The 21,815-nt window shown below is 41.7% G+C and overlaps 1 protein-coding gene across 1 annotated transcript in view; it reads right to left on the bottom strand.

Annotated features, from left to right (window-relative positions):
* Positions 1-4,516: 4,516 nt before the first annotated feature.
* The window catches only part of PLCG2 (phospholipase C gamma 2), a 170,720-nt gene continuing 153,421 nt past the window's right edge, over positions 4,517-21,815 (bottom strand). Inside the window, exons 32-33 of the mRNA XM_066243879.1 lie at positions 5,843-6,027; positions 4,517-4,858 (exon numbers count right to left, since the gene is read on the bottom strand). Coding sequence (XP_066099976.1) covers positions 4,816-4,858; positions 5,843-6,027 — 228 coding nt within the window. The 3' untranslated portion in view covers positions 4,517-4,815. The remainder of the gene's footprint in view (positions 4,859-5,842; positions 6,028-21,815) is intronic.

Genomic DNA, 21,815 nt, shown 5'->3' with positions numbered 1-21,815 from the left:
GTATTTCTTTATTTTATACAGTGGGAACAAAAAGTGAATAGCTTTTAAAAAGAAAAAAGAAACAGTTCTGCACAGATGGTTGCATTCATTCAGACCAAATCTTTACTTTTAAAAAATGGGATACAGCCATTTAATCTTCACATGAACAATGCCAACATCTGTGTGACTCACAAACATAATTTTCTATGTACACACAAGCACACACTATTTATATAAAAAATAAATTAAGCTGTAATAATGAAACACAAGTTTACAAATGCAGATTTTTAAAGCCAAATAAAAAAAAATGGAAATTTCTGATAGGATCACTGAGGAATAGCTCTTCAAGTTGAAAATATTTTGAAAATTAAAAACCTGAGACAAATCAATGAGTATTTTTCAGATGCCAATTTTGTAATTCTGTATATTTCTTAATCTAATTATTAACTTTTTATTGGCTAGAATATGGCTTTTAGGATTGCCTCCAAAAAGTTAAACATCATACAAGTTGAAAGTTAAGTTACATTCCTTTTAAGAGTTAAAAGTATTAAGGTCCCTTTCAACCATCCTTCTTGCTTCGAGATACAACTCATCATTTAGTGACCCTCAATGATCAACTTAAAATTTTATGTTCAGATACCCCTTAAGTGAAGTTTTTATTTTTGTCTAAAAATTTTCATCATAAATCATTATAAAGGATATAAATGCTAGCATATTGTAGCTATTGCATCTTTAAATAAAACTGCTACATTCCTTTTTAAATTTAGCCAAAAGGCTCCAATAAACCCAATACTTATTTGATAGGCACTGTCATCCTTTCAAAAATTACATAAAGAAAGCAATTTTTAATAGAAAATGCTACATTTTTCCTTTTACTCCTTGAATTGGTATTTTAATCTACTTCCCCCTCAAAATTTTAGCTTATTTTTTGTCCTTTTACTGCTTAATTGTAGATCTGTAACAAAATTATATAATATCCTATAATCATAAGGCTCTATGTATTTAAATTTTTCTTCTAGACTGAACTTGATCAATAAATATAGTACAGGTTTTAATAAGTTATTAAACATAGTCAAATTTCATTGGCAATGTATCACTCAATGAGATGAGGAAGCCCCTCCCAAAATTATTTCATCTCGCCATAGATTAATATTAAATTGTTAATGGCCATGGCACAGCATCAATCTCTTTCTCCTTTTAAATTTTCTGTATGAAAGTGCTGATCATCCTTGTGTACACAGATAAGAAGATGGGAACAGAAGGAGTTTTGTGATAGCAGGATAACTGAATTCTTCTAATGCCTTTGAAAGTACATGCTAAGATATTCATGAATCTTGGGTGCGCCTTCAATTTTGTTGAAAGCAAAGAATTGGGAACCACCAGACTTGCAAAAGGATTATACCCTGCTGTTAAGACGCTTTCCCGGTCTAAATACCAATATTTTCAATTTTACACCTTGAGTCATGCTCTACAGTATGACTGAAGATGGGGAAAGATACGTTTTCTCTTGTGAGGGAGAAAAAGGCATTTTCTCAGGAGCTGATTCTTAAGAAAGTGTACAATAGAAAGGTGAAGATCTGAAAATGGATCCTCTCAAACTATTTGAGCCTGTGTAAGCCTGTGTATTCCTTGGAATGCTCTGCTAGACTGCTAGGGGTGGGCTGGTCCAGTCTAAAGGCCATTGGCCTCTGTGACCTACCTTTAGATTTGATTTAACTAGGGTCACAGGGCATATACAGTCGGCTTTGAACAACACAGATTTCAACTGCACAGGGCCACTTACATGTGGCTTTTTACCCATAAATTCTGTAAATGTATTTTCTCTTCCTTATGATTTTCTTAATATTTTATCAAACTTCCTTTATTGTAAGGATACAGCATATAATTCATATGACATCCAAAAATGTTAACTATGTGGTTGGTAAGGTCAACAGTAGTGCTATTAGTTAAATTTGGGGGGAGTAAAAAGTTATATGCAGATTTTTGACTGCACAGTGGGGAGAGGGGTCAGTGTTCCTAACCCCTTTGTTAAAAGATTCAACTGTAAATTACTCGATTATGTTGCCTGGCTGCCTTATTAGAGCAGCAAGTCTTCAAATATATTCCACTGTCATTAGTCCCATGAGATATTTCATGGCAGAAGAATCCATGAGATCAAATTTGGGAAATGTGATATTCTATACCCCTCTTAACTGTGCACATTAGAATATCTAAGTTTCACCAAAAAAAAAAATTATTTAACTTGTAGAACCTAAATTTTCCAAACTCAGATGATCTAACCAGTCTCCCCCTTTTATTTTTCCATGTAATAGCTGATGTCTCAATATTATCCTTAGGGAAGTAATGAACAAAACCAATTTAAAACATACACAATCATGGTTTGGGTCCATCAGTGCTGCTGCCATATTTCAGGATGTTCCCATCACTATTCTGCTTGCTCTGAATTAACTGTACTTAACACATGGCTGTTACACCATAATCTCAGCTATACATTTTATAGAAAGTAGGTTTTGTGGCATCGGGCAGATTCTGGAGAGAGTAATGAAGTCATCTGTACCCTTTACTTTCCCTTTCTTTCCTGAGAAATTCCCACCATCACCAAGAATTAGATTCATGTGTTACCCTATTAAGAGAATGTAGCAGCCAAAGCAAATACGCTCTAGTGGTGGATTTGAGTTACTGTAGCACCTAGGAGGAGGAGACAGTTTTAGAGGGTTCTTCCCAGCACCATTTAGAGTCCACCCCCCTTCCCCTGCCTGTGCTTTCTCTGCACATGTGGCTGGGTGTGGATTTCACACAGTGGCAGGTGAAAGATGCTTCACTCCTGCTTTCAGTGACACTACTTCTCAATTTCTTTGATATGGTAGCAGAACATCCATTTTTAAACAAAGGGGATCCAGGCCTTACTTATGCTTTTGGCTTTAAAATGGAGTGAAGTGGGAAGGTTCATGTCTTTTACTCACTCCTGAGCTGAAAACAGAGATCATGACAGCAAAATGTGAGCTCCCCTGTGTGGAGGTAACAACGGAGCCGGAGCTGTTAGGGGTGTGGGTGGAGGGGCCGGGGTGCAGTAAGCAGGCTCCAGTGTCAAACGGGACACTGGCTACGGAACCTGTAAATTCCTACCCTGCAGCCTCAAGCTCCGTGCCTTTTTCATCCAACTGTTCCCAAAAGTTCTTTCAAACATTTGCCTTCATGAGAAATAGTCTTCCTTCAGATGCGGGCTGCCAAATAAAATAGCAAGTCCCAATTCAAGGAGTAACTAAAATAATGTCACAAAATAAGAGTCCCACCTTGGTCAGACACTTATGACCTATTCTCCTGGCTTTCTAGAAGGTAAAATGCATATCTTTTAATTGCATATGGATACGGAAGTTCCCTAAGACTAGCAACCATGGCCTTTTTATTTAAATTTTTTTGTTTAACATTGTACCCCCAGAGCCTTGGCTTAGTGCTTGCTGTATGGTGGTACTCAAGAAATTTTTGTGGAATGAAGGGATAAGGTTTGTGATCAGAGAGAGCCTGGCTGGTAGTGATTACTCATCAGCAATATATGCAGACTAAGCCCAGGATAACTAGAGGGGGGCTCGAATGGGGTTCTAGGACCCGGTTCCATCCGGTTAAAGCCACCACTCTTACTGCTTGCTCGTTTCTTCCTCCCCATCACACTCTTTTCACAGTTACACCTTTTTTCTTCTAAATTGATTCTCAATTCACTCTGAGTAAGCTGTGACTCTACTGACCACTCCCTGGACCATTATCCTCATCTTTAAAAAGCCTTGTTAAACCATCACACTGTACAAATCATTAAATTGTATCTCAAAGTGCAGAACAGTGTTATCTTGTCCTAGGTGGGTCTGTCACTTCGAGGTGGCTGCCACTGAGATTTTCTATAGCTTTCTAATGCTTAAGCCACAAGGCTTAGCTTGCTGCTACAGAAAACTAAGTAATCCAGAGAAATTCCCCCCCCCATGGAGCCTAATGTGCATCCCCTCTTTAATCAGTAAACTGACCTCCTGTCTGTGGAAGCCACAGACCCAGAGCCTCCCCCATGGTTACGTAGCCAGCTCAGGCGTGGGCAGAGCAGGGCTGAGGAAGAAGCCGGCTGAGCCTTCAGTGGGTCTCTGGCTTCTAAAAGGCCTTTTAAATCAAAGAAGCTGCAAGGTTTCCACCTCCCACCCTCAGTAACTCCAGTCACAAAGCAAATTTCTACCATTAACTAGAAATTGTCTTAATGAACAGAGATTCCACAAACTCAGGTACTGTAGCAGGTCTGTCTAGCCACCTAGCCAACCAGTGGAAGTTTACTTGCATTGAGCTGAGCCCGCTGAGCTGAGGCAGGGAGGCTGGGCAGCTGGGCATCAGGGACAGGGCTCCTCTCTGGGCCCTGGTATCTGATGGCCTTAATTGTAGAATCCTTCTCAGAAGCTAATTTATTCCTTACTTTGTGGGATCATCTTCCATGGAAGTCAATTACTGGGGCAGAAAAAGAATCCTACTCACGGTGCAGGTCGTGCACAGAAGGTTTCACTGTTCGAGATTTTCACGGCTTTTATTCAATGAGGTTTGAAATACAAGAGGCCAAAAATGAGGAACGTAATTTTGGGATCCTCTATAAAGAATTATAAATTAAATTGTCCAAGATGAAAAACTTAGGAGGATATCACCCCAACTCATGCTGACTGGGTCTTCTTCAGAGATGTTATCTTGATGGTAGACTTGAAGAGAGGATGATGCCACAGATTAGCACGATCCCAGGGTCTGAAAACAGCACATTCTTCTACATGCAGACACGCACACACACAAACAAACACCCTTACAAATGCACCCTGGCTTCTATGAGTAAAACTTGCTGTTGCTGACTCTCTTCTCTCTTAACCTGAAATAGAACAGATGTACCATTATCCACTAGGCTAAGACATGAGCTGTGTGCTCTGTAATGTTTCTCTGTCCACACATCTGCAGGTCATTCATGGCTGGATGGTACAGGGCTGAGAGTCATGGAGGTGACCTCCTGGCAAGATATTTAACCTCTCTGAGTCTGTTTCCTCATTGGTCACTGCACTCAAGTCATTGCTACTTGCTAGGCTGAAGTAAAGATGAAATGAGATCAATCTGGGTAAGGAATCAACATGCTGTTTCCCATGGGAGGCTGCTATGGATGTTTTAGGGGGGATAGTGCTTTGTTGAGCAGGACTCCCTGGTATATTGCAGCACTAGGCATACCTGATTGCGTGCCCCCCCCATTTATATGTCTGCGGCATAATCTAAAGCATCCCGGGGCGGGGGGGGGGGGTTCTGCCCTGATTTAGAACCACTAGACTAGCCCATTCTTGGAACTCAATAGGGACTTTTTAAAAAAGTAATGGTCTGGCCCTGGCTGGCTGGCTCATTGATAGAGTGTTGGCCCTGCATGCAGACATTTCAGGTTCAATCCCCGGTCAGGGCACACAGGAGAAGCGACCCTCTGCCCCCCTCCTCTCTTTCCCTCTCACAGCCAGTGGCTCGATTGGTGCGTCAGCCCCAGATGGGGGTTGCTAGGTGGATCCTGGTCGGAGTGCATGCAGGAATCTGTCTTCCCTCCTCTCACTTAAAAAAAAAAATGTAGTGGTCATTGTTTCTTTTTCATTATTATACTGAAGTGTCCTTCTAGTGATGACAGTTCAACTTAGGGAAGGTGCAGCTACTTCAGATATTACTATAATGTCATTTATCGAGCAACGAGTGCTAAAATCAAGGGTATTACTCAAAGGATTTCTAAAGATGGAGGTACCTTCCCAAAGACTGGCCCCAGGTGCCTAATGTCACTGTGCTTAGAGGAGCAAGACCTGAAGGTCTTCAGGTGGGGGAGGGGCTGACCTACCTCCGGTTGCACTTCTCCTGGTACAGCTGGAGCTGGTTCTCATTGACATTGAACTCTCTAACAAGGGCATCCCGGTTGGCATTGCGCAAGTTCTGGTGTGTGTCATAGAGAAAGAGCTGGTTGTTCAGCTCTTCTTGCCGCCTCCGCAGCTGGCGACAGGAGGAGTACAGCTCCTCTTCGCTCTCCTGGAGAGGAGACAAGAGAACAAGCATGCAGTGACATTGTCTTCCAGTCTGGTTTTCCACTGGTCTACACAACCTTTGGGCTCTTATCCAATGCAAAGGGTCTATGCAGCTCTGTGCGCAAAGTGGAACACAGAGGCGAGGGAGAGAACAGCCTAATATGAGGACAGAAAGGTAAGCAGGAGCCTGGAGATCATTTAAGACAGGGGTAGTCAACCTTTTTATACCTACCGCCCACTTCTGTATCTCTGTTAGTACTAAAATTTTCTAACCGCCCACCGGTTCCACAGTAATGGTGATTTATAAAGTAGGGAAGTAACTTTACTTTATAAAATTTAGAAAGCAGAGTTACAGCAAGTTAAAGCATATAATAATAATTACTTACCAAGTACTTTATGCCGGATTTTCGCTAAGTTTGGCAGAATAAATCTTTATAAAACTTACTATAGTTAAATCTATCTTTTTATTTATACTTTGGTTGCTCTGCTACCGCCTACCATGAAAGCTGGAACGCCCACTAGTGGGCGGTAGGGACCAGGTTGACTACCACTGATTTAAGATCTAGTAAAGGACCTTATTAAAAGGTAAGGTAATATTACAACATGGATGAACCTTGAAAACATTATGCCAAGGGGAAGAAACCAGTTCCAGAAGACCACAAACCATGATTCCATTTATATGAAATACCTAGAACAGGCAAATTCATAGACAAAGTAGATTAGTGGTTGCCTGGGTTGGGGATGGAGTGAGTGGAGACAACTAATGAGCAGGAGTTCCTTTTGGGGGTGATGAAAATGTTCTAAAATTGACCATGGGGATGGCAGAACAGCTCTGTGAGTATACTAAAAACCATTGAATTACACACTTTAAATAGGAGAATTGTATGTATATGAATTATATCTCAATAAGGCTGTACCCCCTCCCCACAAAAAGCCAAGGTAACACAGGCATGGGCATGTGTCTTGATTCCAGCTAGTAATGATGTCTTGCTCTTCACCACCACCACCTCCAGGCACATGACCCAAGCCAGGGCAATCAGAAGCATCCATGGGACTTTGGCTGGTGCTCTTGGTAAAAAGATAGTTTCTTTTCTTGAGGCTCGGCCAACAGAGTGATGAATGTTTCCAATTGCCAGTGGTCCCTTTTTATCAGAGAAAGAAAGTTGGGAATGAAGCCAAAAGAGGGAGACAGAGCCACTGGGAGCACCTGGGCGCAGCCATGACTGCACTAAGCACTACCCCTAAACTGCACAGTTGTCTGAGCCAAAGTACAGTGTGTCCGGAAAGTAATGGTGCACTTTTGACCGGTCACAGGAAAGCAACAAAAGATGATAGAAATGTGAAATCTGCACCAAATAAAAGGAAAACTCTCCCAGTTTCATACCTATTCAGTGCAGTTCGATGTGGGTTCACGCACAGACTTTTTAGGGCTCCTTAGGTAGCTATCCCGTATAGCCTCTACAGACTCATCACTGACTGATGCCCTACCAGAATGGGGTTTCTCCACCAAACTGCCGGTTTCCTTCAACTGCTTATCCCACCGAGTAATGTTATTCCTATGTGGTGGTGCTTCGTTATAAACGCGCCGATATTCATGTTGCACTTTGGTCACGGATTCGAATTTAGCAAGCCACAGAACACAATGAACTTTCCTCTGTACCGTCCACATCTCAACTGGCATGGCCGTAGGCTGCTCCACTGTATACACGGTGTTACGTCATCATCTGCGCATATGCACATGCTGCCACATCATCCTACAGAAACTGGGAGGGTTTTCCTTTTATTTGGTGTAGATTTCACATTTCTATCATCTTTTGTTGCTTTCCTGTGACCGGTCAAAAGTGCACCATGACTTTATGGACACACTGTATTCCCTCTATTATGCTAAGAGAAAAACTTATCAGGATAAGGAGCTTGGGTTTCAGCACAGGAAGGGGAGAATGTTTTTAAGATTGCTGACTATAAGGTATTATTAAAGTGTACTCAGCAAACATTTTAAGGTCAATTTAAAAAAAAAATTTAAAAGGGGGTAGTCATATCCTGGAACTCCTATGGGTCTACCATATCATGCTTCTTACTTAAAAAAAAAAAAAATTTACATTTTTTTTGAATGCTGATGAACAGGAGACACCAAATCTTTTTCGCCTACAAACTACTACCTTCTTTATTAGATCCAGCTAATAACACTGTTTTGTCTTTTTCCAAATAGCTCCAGATATATGGAAAAGATTTATATAGGCGGATGGGGATCCTCAAAACCCTCAGCGAGATCTTCTGAGCATGGCTTTTAAGATACCTAGAGGCAGAAAAAGCCCAATAGAGATCAAGTGAACTACCAGCTTTTAGGATACACCCTTAAAGGCTCCAGCACCCCAAAGGGGTCTCATAGGATGCCATCTGGGTCCTGCTTCAATAGTGGAAAGGAAGGTCATTGAGCTAAAGCCTGCCAGGCTTACATGCCTCTGCTGTGAGGAAACAGGGACATTGGAAGGTAGGCTTCCCCCTTGCTCCTCTAAGGGAGGGTTCAGTCTCTTCCAACCCTGCTCCAGCCACCTATGACCTAACCTTGCCCAGAAAGCTGGGGTTAGCCACTGAAGGCTGAAGGTGCCCAGGGCCGTCGGCCCCATCTACAACACTGTGGACGAGCCTAGGGTATTTCTTCCAAGAAGCAGGTAAACTGATCTCATTTGCACAAGGGCCACTTAACTATGTTTTGCCTGAATAGTCAGGTTTTTTATTCCTCCCTCGAAGATCTCTGTTGTGGGTGTTGATAGTCCTATTTTCTGCTGCTTTGCTTAATATATAGTGTTTCCTTTATCCCTCCTACCTCAATGCCCCACTCATATTTCAGGCTGGGACCTACTCCTAATTTAGAGCTCTCTTTCCCCCTTTTGCCAACTTCTATTATGAATCTACCTTTGCCACCCAGCTTAGTGTATCCCAAGGTTCTCTTTACCATGCCACAGTCGCAGAGCTCCAGGGAAAAGCAACCTGGTCTCATCTCTCCAGGCAAAGGAGAACAGAAACTCCATATCCACGCATGCTGCAAATGGCTTTTCCAGTCTACCTGAATCATTACCAGCTAGAAGCAGCGGTCATTGGGACTTGGATATGAGCTGCAAAGTATAGAATAGTGACAATTCCAGTGCCATGAGGACTTTTCCTGGATGTGGACTTTTCCTGGACTCCTGCTCCCTGTGACAGCTCCTAACAGACTGAACTGTGGTTGGGTTGCATTTTTCAGGAATTTGGCATGGTGATGGGGCCAACTTGGACTTGGTGAACATGTTAAGGACACTACTCTTTTATGGATTCTTGCTGTATTGGCCGTTTGCTTAAAGGCTTTTAATCACTGTAAAAAAAATAGAAGACTGGGTAAAGAAGATGGGGCACATATACACCATGGTATACTATTCAGCTAGAAGAAATGATGACATCGGATCACTTACAGCAGAATGGTGGAATCTTGATAACATTATGCGGAGTGAAATAAGTGAATCAGAAAAAAACAAGAACTGCACGATTCCATACATTGGTGGGATATAAAAATGAGACTAAGAGACATGGACAGGCATGGGGAGGTTACGGGGGGTGGGGGGAGGGGAGGATAGAGAGGGGAAGGGGGAGGGGGAGGGGTACAAAGAAAACTGGATAGAGGGTGACGGAGGACGATCTCTCTTTGGGTGATGGGTATGCAACAGAACTAAGTGACAAGATAACCTGGAGATGTTTTCTTTGAATATATGTACCCTGATTTATTGATGTCACCCCATTAAAATAAAAATTTATAATAAAAAAAAAAGATTGCTGACTATAATTGTGTAAAGAATGGCTGCTCAGGAGGCCAGTCTGTTGGCTGCTACCACTGATGGAAGAGTTCAGTGAGAGACTCCAGTGTTATAAAAACGTGTATCAAAGTGTACAAATGAGCTTTTGTCATTTATCTTTACAAAAATGGAGTTAGACCACATCTTGCTGAGCAAATTTTTTTTCCACCTTAATGACTTAAACCATCATGGACAGTTACAGGGTAGTAACAGGTAGAACTCTGACTCTGGAGAAGAACCATGGTGAAGGTTATTCTGGCCACTCACAAAGGTGCAAAGGAGTAAAAAGACAATTTTCTTTGCACAAGGAGTGGAGGTAAAATTGACAGTCCTTGGTGACTGATTCATGTATTGAGGGAGGCATTGGGAAGAGTCAGTAATGACTTTGCTTAAATGTAGACCCTTTCTCAAGGAGACCAGGCTTCCTCCCTATTAAGAATAAAGCAAAGTTGGCCCTGGCTGGTAGGCTCAGTGATAGAGCATAGCCCAATGTGTAGATGTCCTGGGTTTGATTCCTGGTTAGGACACACAGGAGAAGTGCCCACCTGCTTCTCCGCCCCTTCCCTTTTAGCTTTTCTCTCTCTTCCCCTCCTGCAGCCATGGCTCAATTGGAGCAAGTTGGCCCTGGGCACTGAGGATGGCTCCATGGCCTCTGCCTCGGGCACTAAGAAGAGCTTGGTTGCTAAGCAACAAAGCAATGCCTCAGATGGGCAGAGCATCGCCCCCTAGTGGGCTTGCCGGGTGGATCCTGGTTGGGGTGCATGCAGGAGTCTGTCTCTGCCTTCCCTCCTCTCACTAAAAAAATAATAATAATAAAAAATAAAAGAACAAAGCAAAACAAACACCCCATTTAAGTATTAACCCTGTACTACAAATGGTCTCTTTTCACCTTTTCTCCACCTGGATGAAAGCAACTTCTGATGCTTTCATTTACGTAATGATTATTGGTTGTTTAGGTTAAGTTCAAAGTCTACCTTTACAACTAATGCTTCTATAACTAAAGCCCTTTGTCTCTTTTTCTGAAGCCCAAAGCTCTTATATGTTATGAATGCCTTAGTATTCCACATATATAAAATCATATGTAAAAATACATACATAGCACAGCAGGGCCTTGAATAATGTTGTTTCATTCAACATTCTTTTGTTATAATGGCAATGAGAAAAAAAATCAATTCCAGCCACGGCTACTATATGTGTGGAGTATGCACGTTCTCCCCATGTCTGTGTGGGTTTCTCCAGGCACTCTAGTTTCCTCCCACACCCCAAAGAAGTGCACGTGAGATGAACCGGCGTGTCTACGTTGTTCCTGGCTGAGGGAGTATGGTGTGGCTGTGAGTGGGCCCTGAGCTGGAAGGGCGTCCTGTCCAGCTGCTAGGACAGGCTCAGGCCACCCATGACCCTGAAGTGGAATAAGAGGACTGGAAAAGAGTTATATTACTTGATTTTATTAATTTTTCTCAACTGTACGTCTAGCTCACATTTACTTCAATGTTCAACATTAGTAGTGTTTTTGGGGTCATTATTTAGAAGTTTGGTGATGTTTTTGTGACCAGAAATATTCTGTAGGAACTTAACTCTTGTTTTATCAATTAGCCTGTGATAAAATTGGTTTCGTTATAGTTTTGTTTAACGTTGCAGTTTCCAAGAACCTATTAATGATGTTAAGTGAGAACTTACTCTACCTAGTTTAACGAATAACTAAAGCAAACAGCTATGAAGCCACCACCAAGTCAAGAAATAGAGCACTGTCCACTCTAAGCCTCCCTCCCAATCAAGACACCCTCCCTTCCCCTTAGGATTTTGAAACAATTATTACCCAGTTTTCTTTTAAGTCTGAGTTTTCACACAAAAAGTACCATATTTTTCGCTCCATAAGACGCACCTGACCATAAGACACACCTAGGGTTTTAAGGAGAAAAATAAGAAAAAATAATATTCTGAACCAAATGGTGTGTTAAAATGTTTAATAAAATACTGTATTTTTTGCTCCATAAGACACATGGGCTTTTTCACCTCCACTTTGGGGGGGGGGGGGAGTGTGTCTTATGGAGCAAAAAATACGGTAGTTCTTTTTTTTTTCCTAATCTTTAGTTATTTGTTTTCTAATATATTTTACTGATTTCTTTGCTCATCATGATTTTTACATTATAGTCCCTCTTGCTTAAGAGTGTTCTGGTTGTTCTTTTAACAAAGGTATATTAGTACTAAATTATCTGCCCTTGTATGTCTGAAAATACCTTTCTTTTGCCCTCACTCTTTAACGGTAATTATTGGGATACAGAATGTCTAGACTTACAGCTTGTGTCTTAAACAATTCTGAAGATACTCCCATAGTCTTTAGGCTGCTATTGCGGTAGGTGGGAGTGTAACTGCCATTGATCAATCCTCTGTAGGTAATCTGTCTTTTCTCTTTTTATTCTTGAATACTTTTCTTTCTCTTGGTTCTGCCAATTCAGCTCAATATACTGTGTCTACACATGGATCTGTGTTTCTTTAGAGTAGACTACTGTGTGTATAGTTGCAGTACTCGTGTCTCTTCAGGGCTGGAAAATTCTCAGTCATCAACATCTCAAATAGTTTATGTTGAAGTTTCTCCTCCTACCATCCATCTTTTTTTATTTTTTTAACTTTTTTTTTCTTTTTCTTTTTCTTTTTTACAGAGAGAGAGAGTCAGAGAGAGGGATAGACAGGGACAGAAAGACAGGAATGAAGAGATGAGAAGCATCAATCATTAGTTTTTCGTTGCACGTTGCAACACCTTAGCTGTTCATTGATTGCTTTCTTATATGTGCCTTGACTGTGTGCCTTCAGCAAACCGAGTAACCCCGTGCTCGAGCCAGCGACCTAGGGCTCAAGCTGGTGAGCTTTTGCTCAAACCAGATGAGCTGGGCTCAAGCTGGCGACCTCAGGGTCTCGAACCTGGGTCTTCCCCATCCCAGTTCGACGCTCTATCCACTGCGCCACTGCCTGGTCAGACCATCCATTTTTTTTTAACTCTTATTTTTCATATTTGTATTTTGTCTTGCTGTGTTCAAAGCAAATTCTCCAAAACAATCTTCACATTTACTAATTCTTTCCTTAATTATATCCTTCCTGGAATTCCCCACATACTAAGCTTTAAAGCAATTGTTTTCATAATTTTTCAAATTTTATTTCCAGGATTTCTAATTGGACCTTTCATTCCTACATGTTCTTGATTAATAGTAAGAAGGGTTATTCTTTTAAAATACTACTCACTGTGTTCTCTCTGGAAAAATAAAACTTTATTTCAAAGGTGTTTTCAGATTCACCGGAGTGAATTCTGTTGCTTTTACATTTGTTAACTATAGGGGCATTGTTTTCTTTGAGTGCTGTAAAATTTTAACGTGCAAGCTCATCTTGGATGGGAAGGTGGATTCTTTGGATCTGTAGGTTAGCATCTGGTTTTCTGCATGTTGTCAATGGGAGAGGAGGTCTCCCAATGGCAGGGTCAGCTCAGTGTGTGGGTGGTGGCCTGGGACTCTGGGTGCTCAGAAATACTATAGATCACAGCCTGTACCCCAGATGCAGGGCTGGGTCCCAGTTCTTTAAGCAAGCAGCTGACCATGGTCTGAGTCTTGGACAGTTGCCAAATCTTTTTCTGGAAAGCGTTTCAGAAAAGCAAAGCCCACCTTGCCCTGAATCTTCTATCTGTACACAGCCTTCAGTGCCCACTGCATTCACCACAGCAATGAAATAAATGAATTAAGTATATCCAAACACAGCCTGACCAGGCAGTGGCTCAGTGGATAGAGCATCAGACTGGGATATAGAGGACCCAGGGTCGAGACCCCGAGGTTACCAGCTTGAGCGCGGGCTCATCTAGTGTGAGCAAAGCTCACCAGCTTGGACCCAAGGTCACTGGCTCCAGCAAGGGGTTACTCAGTCTGCTGAAGGCCTGCGGTCAAGGCGCATATGAGAGGGCAATCAATGAACAACTATGGTGTCACAATGAAAAACTGATGATTGATGCTTATCATCTCTCTCCGTTCCTGTCCGTCTGTCCCTATCTATCCCTCTCTCTGACTCTCTCTGTCTCTGTAAAAAAAATAAAATAAGAAAATGAATAGAAGTTTAAGGAAAGCAGACTGAACCAGTACAGAGAAACATGGAAATGATTGAATTAGATAACCAAAATATAAAAATGTAGAATAAGTGCAAGAGCTGGGTTGTTTTCTGAGAAAAACACAAACAGAATCAAGAATATAGATAATCCAGTCTCTAACCTAGAAATGCATGAAAGCCCAAGTAAGACATAAGCATAGGTCTACAACTACAGATAAAAAGGAATGGACAGACCCAGGGCAGGCGCAGTGGATAAAGTGTTGAAATACAATGCTGAGATCACCTGTTTGAAACCCTGGGCTTGTACAACAAACAATCAAAGAGCAACTAATCAATGAGAAGCAACTAGGAGTTGATACTTCTTGAGCCTAGCCCTCTCCTCTCTCTGTAAAATCAATAAGTAAAATCTCAAAAAAAAAAATGAAAGGGACCTGTAAAATCAATAAAAAACAAGATGATAATGGAAAGAAAGAATATATGTATTCATATTTACTTACTATAAGGCTCTATCTCCAATATATATAATAGATATATATGTATGTATTTCCTATTATAGAAAATTATCCCATGAGAAAAAAATGGAAGAGACTAATTTTATCCCAGAACAAAATGAAAAAAATTTATAACCAGGCCCCGAATTTCACAAACACTATCTTTTTATTTGTTTGTTTATTCAGTGAGAGGAGGGGAGGCAGAGACAGACTCCCATATGCGTCCTGACCAGTATCCACCCAGCAAGCCCACTAGCGGGCTATGCTCTGCCCATCTGAGGCATTGCTCTATTACTTAGCAACCGAGCTCTTCTTAGTGCTTGAGGAGGAGGCCATGGAGCCATCCTCAGTTGGCCCAGGGCCAACTCACTCCAATTGAGCCATGGCTGCAGGAGGGGAAGAGAGAGAGAAGAAAGAAGCTAAAAGGGAAGGGGTGGAGAAGCAGATGGGCACTTCTGTGTGCCTTAACTGGGAATCAAACCTGGGACATCCACACTCCAGGCCAATGCTCTATCACTGAGCCAACCGGCCAGGCCCACACAAACAGTATCTTTAAGATCTAATCCATGTAGGTAGCAGTGAACTCCAGTTCTAATTAAAATGTGCCATAGCCCTGAGAAAGTCTCCAAGTAATTTTAATGAAGCCAGTATAATAAAACCTGACCAAAAATTACAGACTGAACACTCAATGAAACGAGTGCAAAAACCCTAAATAAAATATTAATGAATATATTATAGAAGCACATTAAACAATACAATCCGATATTTCGCTGGGGAATTATTTTTTCTGCTCTCTTATGATGACTGTTTCATACTCCTGGCTCTCCCCAAACCTCCCCAACCTCAGCTGATGGCCTTGCTTCTTGTATCGCATAGAACAGTGGTCCCCAACCCCCAGGGCCGCAGACTGGTACTGGTCCGTGGGCCATTTGGTACTGGTCCACAGAGAAAGAATAACTTATATTATTTCTGTTTTATTTATATTTAAGTCTGAACGATGTTTTATTTTCTTTTTAAAAATGACCAGATTCCCTCTGCTACATCCGTCTAAGACTCACTCTTGACGCTTGTCTCGGTCACGTGATACATTTATCCGTCCCACCCTAAAGGCCGGTCCGTGGCCCAAAAAATGTTGGGGACCACTGGCATAGAACATAGAAGAAATTACATGGGAAATCTGCCTGTCCCAGGAACCCAGTACCAAAGCCCCCTGGGGTCCCATCTCCTTTCCTTCTCTGTTCTTCATTCCTGTGCGTACCCTCCCTTCTCTACTAACTCATCCTCATTAGCAGCGTGCAAATACACTTTAGAAAAAAGCTCTCCTTTTATCCCACACACCCTCCAGCTACTGACTCAGCTCTTGTCACCTTCATAGCAAATGTCCTTGAATAACTCAGATGCTCCCCATCAATGTGTCATCTACTCCCACTCGCAGTCTCCATTTTAATTTCAGTTTTTAAGACTTAGGTGTGCACAGAGTTGAAAGAGTCAAGAAGTATCAGAGGGGTTATTACCAAAACCCCAGCTATCTCTTTGTTCACCATCCCCCACCCCTCATGGCCCCTGCTCCCCCCAATTAATAGTTGTTTCTTTTGATTCCTGACAGTTCTAAAAAAATGTTTATGCTACATATGCTTGGGTTTTCAGTTTTTAGGTATTATCTTCAGAGAAAGATTTGATTATTTCCCCCACATACCCTCTTATCTTCCCTCATGGAGATACGTCCATTTGGGGTTAAATCAATTTATGTTTACATTTTGATTTCCCACTTGTATCTTCTGTACCCCTTGTTTTACATAGATGTATATACATATTTAATATATAATATATAAATGGAGAACATATCTGACAATAAATTGTACTTGGCCTGTACCAAAATCATCCCGGAGTTCTATACCTTTAGTTCTTTCAGTTCTTATCCCCACCTGATGGTTTTTTCCTTTAGTATTTTATGATGAAATTTTAAACTTACAAAAAAGTTTCAATAGAATAATGAGTTCTCACAGACGCGACACCGACAAGGTGCCCCAGGGCGAACGTCCCGCACAACCAGAGTACAATGACCGAAACCAAGAAATCAACACTGGCACAACACCATTCAGTAAACTACAGATTTTATCTGGTTCTCCCTGGTTCTTCTACCCGTGTCCTTTTCTGCTCCTATATCTAGTCCAGGACCCCACGCTGCATTCCGTTCCCGTGTCTCCTTGGAGTCCCCCTATCTGTGGCATTTCCTGGGTCTTCTCATCTGTTATGACCTTGACGCTTTTGTCAAGTGCCGGTCAGTGATTTTGTATACTGTCCCACGATTTGGGTTTGCCTGCTGTATTCTCAGAATTTGTTTGAGGTTCTGCACTTTCGGCAAGAAAGGCACAGAGGTGCTGTACCCTGCTCAGGAGGTACGGCTTATCGCTGGCAGTAATGTTGATCATTTGGCTAAGATGATGATGTGTACCGGGTTAATCCCCTAGAAAGCTATTTTTCTCTTTCCGATGAATTAAATTTCTTAAAGAAAGTCACTCTGAGACTATACAAATATCCTGTTACTCCTCAAACTTTAGCTCACTAATTTTAGCATCCACTGGTAGATCTTACCTGTAGCAATCACTTATGCTGGTGTTCCATTAGTGCTTTTTTATATCTCTCATTTGTTTTACATTTATTGATTGGGATTCTTCTGTAAGAAAGAGGTATCCCTTCTCTCTCATTTAATTATTAAATATTCCCATGTCCATGAATGAGTAGTTTTATTTGGTGGGTTATATAACCCAATATCATTATTTTGTTGCACAAATTGTTCCAACTTCGGCCATCGGGAACTCTTTCAGGCTGGTGGTTATACCCTTCGGCGTGTCCCCCATCCTTTTCCAGTCCTTCTTTACTTACTGGGACTTCAAGATAATCCAGACTCATTTTATCTTTCACCTGTCTCAACTCTGGAATCAACCACTTATTTACAGAGCTCTGATTACTTTTAGTGGAGAATGATAGTTAGGTGTGTAGGTGTGACCATTGCTCCTGGGGTGTCACTGGTTCTAGGCCCTCTCAGCCAGCAGAGCCAGAGTATGTATGTACACACAGTAACTGATGCAAACACACATTTGCTTCTGTATGTCTCTGTTGTTTTTTTTAACTTAATTTATACTGATACCTAATTCCAATCAAACATTACTTTTTTTTTTTTTTTTTTTTTTTTGTATTTTTCTGAAGTTGGAATCGGGGAGGCAGTCAGACAGACTCCCGCATGCGCCTGACCGGGATCCACCTGGCACGCCCACCAGGGGCGATGCTCCGCCCATCTGGGGCGCAGCTCTGTCGCAGCCAGAGCCATTCTAGCGCCTGAGGCAGAGGCCATAGAGCCATCTTCAGCGCCCGGGCCAACTTTGCTTCAATGGAGCCTCGGCTGCGGGAGGGGAAGAGAGAGACAGAGAGGAAGGAGAGGGGGAGGGATGAAGAAGCAGATGGGCGCCTCTCCTGTGTGCCCTGGCCAGGACTCAAACCCGGGACTCCTGCACACCAGGCCGATGCTCTACCACTGAGCCAACCGGCCAGGGTCTCAAACATTACTTTTTGAAGGATTGGTATATATTTCTACTTGTTCAGGTGTTGCTATATAAGCCCTGTACCTTTCTTATTTAAATTTTTCCTGTGTTGTTATAGTTTATCTCAATATTATAAATGAGATTTCTCATCTGCCCCTGCCTCCCATCCCATATTTCCAATTGTTATTCCTAGAATACAGTAGTTAGGCTTAATAAATATAAGACAAGCAATAATCAGTCTCCTTAAAATTAGTCTCTGTATTTGCAAATATATAATCATAATTGCTGAATAGAGTTTTACCTTCTCATCACAATTTGTACTGATTATTTCATTTAACTGGATACATTTGTGGCATCTAGTAGTTCATGCTTTTTCTCACTAAATGTGTTGCTAATTGTGCCAGCATTAAACTAGAAGAACAATATATTACAACCAAGTAGTTTATTATAATAATGTGAGGATCAGAATAAACTACTTGGTTGTTATATATTGTTCTAGTTAATAGCTGGAAATGACTTGCTCATTTTTTCTTTTCTTTTTTTTAGAATTTTAACATCTGTATTCATAAGTGGCACTGGCCTATGATGCCACTTATGAATGCAGTATGAGGGGGAGGAGAGACAGCATACTATCTTTTTCCAATTTTGATATGAAAGTTATATAGCTTCAAGACATTAACTGGAGCATTGCCATTTTTCTGTTGAAGTCAATGGATTAAACTTGGAATTATGTTCTTTGAATCTGAGTAGAACACAGCTATAAAACCATCTAGATCTGACACCCATTTTATCTGATAGGTCTTTTATGACCCTTCAAATGTTTCCTGTAGGACTTCATAAGTTTTATACTGCTTCTTGAAACAATTTTAGCTCATTTACATGTTTCAAGGCAGTCACCCATTTGCCCTCATTTTTCAAACTTATTTATCATCTCATTATTTGGAGTTCAGGCCTCTTTTCAATATTGACTCTTGTATGTTCTTGCTTTTACCTTGTTCCTTGATTATGCAGGCAAAGAGTTTATTTAATTGGTCTTTTCAGTGAATCGGCCATTCATTTTCTTCTATTCTCTTTGTTTTATGTTTCATTCAGTTGGCTTTTATCTCTATTTTGTTCCTACTACAATAGTTTGAGTATTTATAAAATTTTTAAGGTGGATGCTTCGTGCTTTAAGCAAGATGTTTTAAGTCTAGTTTCCGAGGCTGAAATGGACAAGTCTGATGTTAGATTTGACTTTCTTTGTAGATAATTTAGTTTGTTGAGAAGTTCAGGGTTTTTTAAATTTATCTGTGGAATTCAAAACTTTTACTAAAATTCACCTGAGTGAGGGTGGGTGGGTTTTCCATTCATCCCTTTGGGAATGAAGTGAGCCTCTCAGGCAGCAAACTGGAGAAAATCCCCTCCGTTAACTGTTTCATGATTAGCTCCTCAGCTATCTGTTCTGCTTTGTCCTTTGGAACATGTTTGCATGTTAGGTCATTTGCGTCTGTCCTCTGAGCTTACCCTTTCCTTTATGACTCCCATCTCCTGGTGCTAGCACTTTTGGTTGTGAAACATCTCTTGCAAGTTATCTTTCAACTCACTAATGGGAATGTCTTCATTCATGTGCTGAATCTTTAAATTCAAGAAATCAGCTTTTTGTTTCATATTCCAGAGTCTCTTTCAGCTCTCTCCTTGGAAATCCTTGAGAGCTCTTTCGGCTGACGAGATAGAGTCTCATTGGATGTTTCCAATGTCTCTACTTCAACTGCCAGCCACCAGTACCAGGCATCCAGTTTTATTACTCTGTGCCATTTCTTTTCTTCACCACGTGCTCATAGTTTTGTCTGTCCAGTAGTCATGTCAACTTGTTGGGTCTCAGTGCAGGCATGGCAGTTTCTGCTCTTAGAGATGGACACTGGGAAAAACTGGCAAACTTTTACTGTTTATGTACAAAGAGGGTCTTTCTCTGTGCCTCTGGGTTTCCCTAACTGTAAGGAAGTCATCCCCAACCTAAAAATTCAGGATCAGCTCAGCTCCAGAGTGCACCTCCCCCTCCCTGTCCTCTAGGACTCCGGAATGCACACTGTAGCCTTTCTGCAGGGGGCTCCCACGCGTCTTGTGGCTGAGCGCTCACTGGGAACCACAGCATCCTGGTCTTTCCACTAGGTCACTCGGCCCCTTGCATCTCAGCTCCCACCCAGTGCAAAGCTAACACCGTTCACCCCAGGACCAGCACCCTCTCAAACACACCCTCCAGGTACTGCCAGCCTGCTCCTCGATGATGATTAGAATAGAATATTCAGGTTTCCATACTTTGTCCTGTCCCGTGTTTCTGAATCTTCCAAGTGTAGATCAGTTGTGTGGAGGCCCTTTTCAATTAACGGCAAGACTGGGTATAATACATCAACTGAAAAGAATCTATTTACTTTCAGAGAACAATTCAACAAGTATCTAAAAATATATGGTCCCCCCCCCCTTTGGTCTATTATTCCATTACTAAAAATCTAGCCTCAGGAAATATTTTTAATCAAAAAATGTTATATAAAGACTTTAATTATTTATAAAGAAAAAAACTACAAACAGCCTGTCCATCAGTGAGAGAATGGCTGAATGAATTAAGGATCAATGGCTTGGAAAATCATACAGTAACATAGAAAAAATGCTTAATGTCGTCTGTGAAGTGGATAAAGGGTGAGCATTCATATGTACTAGATGGCTCTATGAATATATCGTATGCAAAAAATTACCAGGCAAAGGAAATATACCAAAATGCTGTCAGTGCTTATATACAGGTTATTTGTGGGATTTTTTTTCAAATCCCTCCTTCTTTTCTTTTCCTGCTTCAAATTAAATACAGTAGGTAATAAAAGATACTAAAAATACTCTTTGTAAACCGCACAGACAGCGGAGTCAAGGACTGAGAATTGATAAAGTAATTTGTGACGTGTAAATAAATGGCTTCTTCAGAAAGGGCCTAAAGTGCTTATTGACAGTGTTCTGGGGTTTTAAACTCTATCTCAGCAAATGTTTTATGAGTAAACTCCATCTCGGCCCTCACTGGATCAATCATTTGCTCAGATAAGTCTCTCGTGAAGCTGTTTACCAGAGTCTCCCCCTGCATCACGGAGGATGCGGTGATAAATAAGGGAAGGTTTGACCTTGGGCAACAAGAAAGCCCAGGTCTATGGAACACAGCCCTGCTCGGCTTCCCAGAAACTCCTTATCGCAGCGTGGGGCAGAGACACCAGTGGCACCTATGGCTTAGAACCAGGTGACAGATGTGGAATTTCATAAAAGCTCGGAAACCAGCAGCTAGAATGGAATTTGCACATACTCGGATGACTTCGCCTCCAGAATTCCTTCACAGAGAAGCACCGTAAGAGTCATGGGTCTGCCTGGAATCAACACCACGCCCCCGCCCCTCCGCCACTCTCCGCTGGCATCCCCAACGGCTCCCAGGAAGTCAAGTCTGCATAAACACACTTTCTTTTAAATATAGTAACTTTCTCTGATGCCAGTGGTGCCTAATTGTTTGTTATTTATAATGTTTCTGAGTTGATCACAACAGCTTTACACAGCAGTGTCCGTTGTCCGGCCGCCACCTGAGACCACTTTTACCACTTCATTTCCCATGAGATGTCTGCAAAGGGGTTTTATGCACAGGGAGAGGAAGCATTGGTTTCCTCCCCCCCCCCCCCCCCCCCCCCGCAACAGAATCCCAGGTCTTTCGGTGGGCCAGCCAGACGTAAGCTTGACTAGGCCAAGGGTCTTCCAGCTTACTTATTCCAGGCTTGTGCTGAAAGCCTCGGCGTTACAGTTTTACCATCCTGCTCAGTGAATTGATCCCACCAATTCCACAACTGGGAA

The sequence above is a fragment of the Saccopteryx bilineata genome, chromosome 9 (genome assembly GCF_036850765.1).
Source record: "Saccopteryx bilineata isolate mSacBil1 chromosome 9, mSacBil1_pri_phased_curated, whole genome shotgun sequence".
Lineage (NCBI taxonomy): Eukaryota > Metazoa > Chordata > Mammalia > Chiroptera > Emballonuridae > Saccopteryx > Saccopteryx bilineata.
Note: the sequence above shows the minus strand (reverse complement) of the source record. Positions and strands in the feature narration are given on the sequence as shown.